This window comes from Pundamilia nyererei, unplaced genomic scaffold (genome assembly GCF_000239375.1).
Source record: "Pundamilia nyererei isolate P.nyererei 1_Seehausen unplaced genomic scaffold, PunNye1.0 scaffold00070, whole genome shotgun sequence".
In the NCBI taxonomy this organism is placed as follows: domain Eukaryota; kingdom Metazoa; phylum Chordata; class Actinopteri; order Cichliformes; family Cichlidae; genus Pundamilia; species Pundamilia nyererei.
This window is the reverse complement of record NW_005187471.1, coordinates 2,598,313-2,604,656: the sequence shown is the minus strand read 5'-3', so window position 1 is coordinate 2,604,656 and position 6,344 is coordinate 2,598,313. Positions and strand designations below refer to the sequence as shown.

Sequence of the window (6,344 nt, the reverse complement as noted above, 5' to 3'; positions counted from 1 at the left end):
CAAATATTAGTAACAAGCCTTGAACTCTTCTATGTGAATCTGAAGCACTGAAACTATCCAGCAAGTACTTAACCAAGTTTAGGGTAACATTCATTAAGTTGTAAATATGAATATGGACTTGTAATGGTAACAGTGACCACTAAGGGACACTGTCAACACTGTTGCAGCTGCTGATGAACTTACTGAGTATCCTGGCAAAGCCAAAGTCGCAGAGTTTGATGACTTGATGCTTGGTGATGAGAATATTCTCCGGCTTGACGTCTCTGTGGATGCACTGCAGAGACAGTACAGTAGAGTTACACCACTCTATGAACTTAACCACATGCTTTCTGATGGGAGTAGAAAGAGATTGTAGACTTCAAGCCACATTGTTATACGGGGGCCGTTCTAGCGTTTGTTGTGTCTTGGTGATACATTAACTGCTGGTCAGCCACGGGAAAGGAATTCTTGTAAAAAAAAAAAGAGCCATAAAGCAGAGTGTTTGTTGGGTGGTGGAGGAGGGAGGAGGGTAGTAAGGAATTGAAAAACAAAGCAGAGGGGAAGGTTTGACAACTGGGAAATACGCTACGTGAGGAGTCAGGTGGGAGAAGCGAGCGTGACGTCACTTACATTCTGTTTGTGGCAGAAGTTGACGGCCTGAAGCGTCTGCCAGGTTATACTTTTAACAAGATGCTCTGGGACGCTGTAGGACAAGGAGGAAATCAGTTAACTGATAGACAGAAACTTATTCGAGCTTGAAGGGTATTTGTTGATCTTGGAAAAGATTCTTAGAACAAAATGGGGTTAACTGGAAAATTTCCAAATACGTGATGACATTGTCAGAGACTGAGCTTGGAGCTTCACGCTTGCCTGCCTTTCTTAATGTAAGGCCTTTTATTGGAGGGAACAAGCTTCCTGATACACTATCAACAAGCCCAAGTGATGCCAAAAAAACAGACATTAAGATTTCTGCCATGTTTACTAGATTTAGTATTTATATTGTTTATATTTTGTATCGTTATATTGTTTTGGGTCTGTGTGGTGGTGAACAAAAATATAAAACCCCTGGTTTGGTAAAAAAAAAAGAGTCTGGGATCAGTAAAATCTGTAAGATGCATGCTCTGGGGGTCATCAATGTCTGTGCAAAACTTTCAGTGTGGTCCGTAAAGTCATTGATGAGGTGGGGTGTGAAGGTGGTTGACCAGGGGTGCCCAATCCCAGTCCATGCATCTCTACTCCAACACAGCGGAATCAAATGGTTTGATTACCTCTTCAGCATGCCATCAAGTTTGGCAAAGGCCTGATAACAAGCCATTCATTTGATTCAGGTGTGTCGGAACAAGGTGCATCTAAAAGCTGCAGGACAGTAGCTCTCAAGGACTGGGATTGGGCACCCCTGTGGTAGACTGACCAGCAAACAGACAACCCTGGAGTGGTGCTGCTAAAGAGGCCAGTCATACAGTATATGGATAAAAGGCTACCTACACTTTATGCCTACGGGAGCTGCTGGGTCATGGAAACCCATGTCACGAAGCTCCCGGCACACAGCTTTTGTGCTGATGTTAATGCCACAGAAGGTTTGGAGCTTTGCAGTTAGTGAATAAGAAGAATGTTAGCATCCTTCATGCATTCAGCGACACTCCTCTGTAACGTTGCGTGATCTGACACTTTGCAGCCGAGTTGCTGTGGATTCCAAGCACTTTGTGGAATCTTGGAATATCTACGAGGAAAGAAATTTCACAAACTGACTTGCTTTTTGTACCCGATGAAGGTCAGTAAGACCATAATGTTGTGATTTGATAAAATAATGGTTTGTGAGACAGTTTTGGGAGGAGCTTGGAATAGAAGTCGCGTAGCTCGTCACGGTTCATTAAGCAAAACACAAAAAAATACATTTGTTCTGTTTTCTGCTCTGTTTTGTTTCATTTCTAGTTTTCTTTTGCCGCTCTGTGGCTGAAGATGACAGTCAGTAATGGCCAGCCATTTCTTTCTTGAGGCACAATGTTCAACAACTGAGGCTTTATTGGTCAAGGGGCCGCTATCTACCAGTGTTGCTGGGGAAATGGCTAATTCGAGCCTTGTGACTGGCGATTTATAACAATCTCAGCCCCTTTCTATCTATTTTGTTGTCTCTTCTTTTGAACCCGTCTGTGGCCTGAAGGCTATAGGCCAGGACTAGAGGAGGGCGGGGGGACTGGAGAGCCAAAACACTCCCTATAAAATGTGGCTCCCTTCCAGCAAAGCATTCTGGGAGGGCATCACTGTAAGCATACCACAGAAAGCCAGTCAGTCTCCCAGGAGATGAGCGTTGTGCCCATCAGAGCTGGACAAAGCGGCATACATGCTATATAAATGAAGTTTGGAGATAGCCGAAAGCCAGGTGTTTGCAATGCTGTTCTTTAAACATGTGCAGTTACAAAGCAACTACCAAGTAAATGCATGCATCTCTTTCTTTCAGGGAGGTTTTGTGGGGAGACACACCCACCCTCTGGGATGGCGGTCCAGCTCGTTGAGGACGGTGTGATCGCAGTACTCGAAGACCAGGTGAAGCTTCCGTTTGCGTCGAAACACTTCGATCAGATTCACCAGGTTGGAGTGTTTCAGTTGCTGCACAGACAGAAAACAGAAATCCCAAACAGACATTACAAGCAGAATCTGCTGCACAGAGGAGTGGCTCATCAGTCTCTGTCTGTATCTCAAACACACTAAACTGTTAAGAGAGGGTAATAAACATGCTGTTGCCCCTGACAACCTGTCCTATTTACGAGCTCCTGATGTCCAGCAGGCCTCCAGCGCTCCCACCCACTGCATGACTAATTAAACCACCAACAAACGCATCGGTACATCTTTGATAAATATGTACATCGTTAACAAAACACATGACTTGACCACAACTGAGCCTAAGCTTCCAATTTACAGCCTAAGAAAGATATTCAACTCGTGCCAGAGGCTTTTTTAAAAGATAACTCAATGTTCACAGACATTTCACACTGCAACTGAAATACTGGAGTCAGCTCTGACCCTGCAGGGTTTTGCCTTCATTTGATTACAGCCCTCTAAACCTTTTCTCAAGTTTGCTGGTTTGAAAGCGAAGTGTTTCCCCTCTGTCGGCAGAATTAATTGCACCGTGTCCCTCCCGCTGCCTGCACAGGAGGAGGAATGCTTTACATTTCCTTGCATTAAAAACAAGATTTAAATCCTTTAAAGACTGAGTTAAAGTTTCAAAACAACAGTTTGGCTGAGAGTTATGATAAAAACTTGATTTGTTAAGTAAAAAAATGTGAATGTTTTACGCTTCCTGCTAATAATTTTATCCTGATGAGTTTTTTATTTGATAAATGTAACTTCGTAAGTCATATATTTCGTTCTTAGTCACATAATTTTATCTTGCAACTCTGCATTAAGAAAACCAGTTTTGTAAAGCAGACTTTAGCATTACATGCCTCTTTTATTCATTTATCATTTTGATGTTTTTCTCTCGCAACTTCTGTACTAATTTGCAAGCTTCTGTCAGACAGGCTGCGTCTTTACCTTGAGCATCCTGATCTCCCTCAGTGCAATTTTTTTAATGATGGGATTATCCTCTGACTCGACAAACTTCTTGATGGCGACGATCTGGCCCGTGTCTTTGTTTCTGCACTTGAAGACGACTCCGTACGAGCCCTCTCCAATCTTCCCAATCTTCTCGTACTTCTCCATACTGAGGAGGAAGCAGTGCTCCTCTGAAAGGAGACAAAACAAAAACTTTACAAGCAGCAGTGGCAGCCTGAAAACAGACAAAGAGGAAAAGAAAGGAAGAAGGGGGCTTTACTTGATAATCTACTGCTTTTATGAATGGTTTACACAAGCCAAGCTGCAAAAATTAGCTTTTTTAAAAACAAACAAACATGCTTTTGCAGCAATAAAAAGTATGAGCAACTTTTGACCCGTCAAAAGCATGCCTGCATGCAAGCTCGTTTTACAGGGATGAAAATGTTAGGGTAACTTCCTAAATGGCCCTGCACAAAGAGGGAACGTTACACCCATCTCCCAGCAGATTGCGTAACAAAAACATTTGCAATGCAAAGTATATTCGGTCATTTCCCTGAGGGGGACACAAAGATAAGACTAATAACATGGTGAGGAGAATATCAAAGTGCTGCACTGAAAAATTTGAATGCATTTCAAAGGGGGAAATACCGCCTCTGATTAAAATATAACCTCTAAGTATAACACCTGATATTTATGATTAAAAGCTGTTATTATGGTCCAGATATCTGAATGAAAGGTGACTCCTGAAGTAAGCAAACATAATTTAATATTTATGAGAAAAGAAGTACAGAAATGTCCACTTGGAATGGCCACACATTATTACATCACTTGCTGACTTCATGTATACACACAAATGACATCTTAATTATTATCTTTTTGTGTGCATTTACATCCTGAGCCACAAATCGGGAGATTATCTTTAATTTATTTGCACCTCAGTCCTTCTGTGCAGCTCCGTGCAACCTACACAAATACTCTGCAGTGGATGGATGTAGTAGTGAGGGGCCTTTAGTGAGAATCATCTGCTTCTGAATGGGAATAAGATGATGACAGATATGATCAACTTCAGAAGAAAAAGGATGGCCACACTAGCTATATCTATCCTGGGACAGTAAGTTGATGTGGTGAAGGAGTGCAAGCACCTGGGAGCCCCATCATCAGACAGCAGACTGAACTAGAAGACCAACACAGAGGCTGTATTCAAGAAGGGTGTGAACAGGGTCTATTTCCTGAGGAAGATGAAGATCCTATTTATCAGTCAGTTGTAGCAAGCACAGCTACAGCTGACTGAATAATCTCATCAAAAGAGGCTGGCTCTGTGATTGGCTGCAAACTGGAAGCACCTTTGAAGCTGTGGTGGAGAGCAAGTCGCTGAACAAACTTCTATTGATCATGGATAACATGGATATTTTGATAGAGGCATCTGTCAGATAACATGATTGTTATTATCAACTATTCATCATTACTTCAACTGCTATAACAAAATAATTTCCCAAATAATGGATAAATACAGCACTTCCCATTTCATCTCTTTACACCTGCCTTCTGTAGTGCCTGGACACTGTATAATTTATTAGAAACAAAAACAAAACAAAACAAAATTGCTAAATTGATGCGTCGAGAAGGTGCAACTATTTTTTTTTTTTTAAATACCCATGCTACTTTATTTTAACATGGAAATAAAGTGTTTCTGTAAAGCCTATGGACGAATAATCCTGACCATTAAAGTAGAATAACCCAAAATAAATCACATTTATAAACTTACTGTCCGTAAAATGCTCGCAGATGTTTCTTTAGGAGGAAATCCAAATTCAGGAGGACCCTCTTCTTCCTCCAAACAACATCAGCCTGCGAGGTAGACGATCACAGAACAACTACTCCTGCAGCTCCAGCGAGCTCCTGTTTTTAATCCGTAAAGGTGGTTAAATGAAACCTACATCCGGTCGCGCTTTTCAAAATAAAGCGACCCAACTGTAACTGCATTTTTTTTCTTCATTTTTAATGCTGTCACTTCTTTAACATTATCATCATTAATATCCCTTGACTGTGCTTCACTTGCACACCTGTTAAAAATTAAGTATGAAAAGCATTTTATCTTAAAACAAACTCAAATCTTTAACTCCTATTTTGATGAATCAGCTGCGTGTTTAATTTTGGAAGTAAGATCACATGACTTCCGGTGCTGCCCACTGAATAAGTCTCCCTGAACAACAACTTAACACTTCTGCTTTTTTCCACCCTGGTGCCCATAGGAACCGCTGACTCCACCCCCCACCTCCAGAGGAAAAGGGAAAGCAGGACTCCTGTGGATTATCACACCTGAGAGAGTTACCTTTGTCAGGCTGTTTACCTACAAACGTCATTATCGTCATGCCTGACTCATTTCAGTCTAACAGGAGAGCTCAACCACTGACACATGGGAAACATTTTAGGGTTGTTTTCTCACACATCTGAGTCCATGTTTACCCGACCATCAAAAACCCTTAAACCACATCAGCCTGATATCATCCAGTACGTAACACTGAGCTGCAAATTTAGTCTGGTCTCACTGCGACCAATTAGCCCAGGGAGTCACATCAGACTGAAAGCAGAACGAAAAAAAGAGGAATAATGGAAACTAAAACTCACCATCACCTGCTCTCCCTAACAAGAGATTATCTCACGACACAAGAATAACCCACAGCTCGTTCTCATGTTAACAACAGCTTTTATTATAAAAACAGTACACATTAAGCAAAGGGAATGCAGAGATGTTAATAAAACCTAGCAGTCCCTCATTTTGTCTTTTTATTTTAAATAAAAATGTACAAAAGTGCTTACATGGTGCAAATAAT

General features: G+C 41.5%; 1 protein-coding gene across 1 annotated transcript in view; it reads right to left on the bottom strand.

The window, feature by feature from the left end:
* Positions 1-5,959, bottom strand: part of cdkl1 (cyclin dependent kinase like 1 (CDC2 related kinase)) — an 8,947-nt gene extending 2,988 nt beyond the window's left edge. Inside the window, exons 1-5 of the mRNA XM_005736732.2 lie at positions 5,276-5,959; positions 3,511-3,701; positions 2,465-2,586; positions 610-682; positions 184-274 (exon numbers count right to left, since the gene is read on the bottom strand). Coding sequence (XP_005736789.1) covers positions 184-274; positions 610-682; positions 2,465-2,586; positions 3,511-3,678 — 454 coding nt within the window. The 5' untranslated portion in view covers positions 3,679-3,701; positions 5,276-5,959. The remainder of the gene's footprint in view (positions 1-183; positions 275-609; positions 683-2,464; positions 2,587-3,510; positions 3,702-5,275) is intronic.
* Between the last annotated feature and the right edge of the window lie 385 nt (positions 5,960-6,344).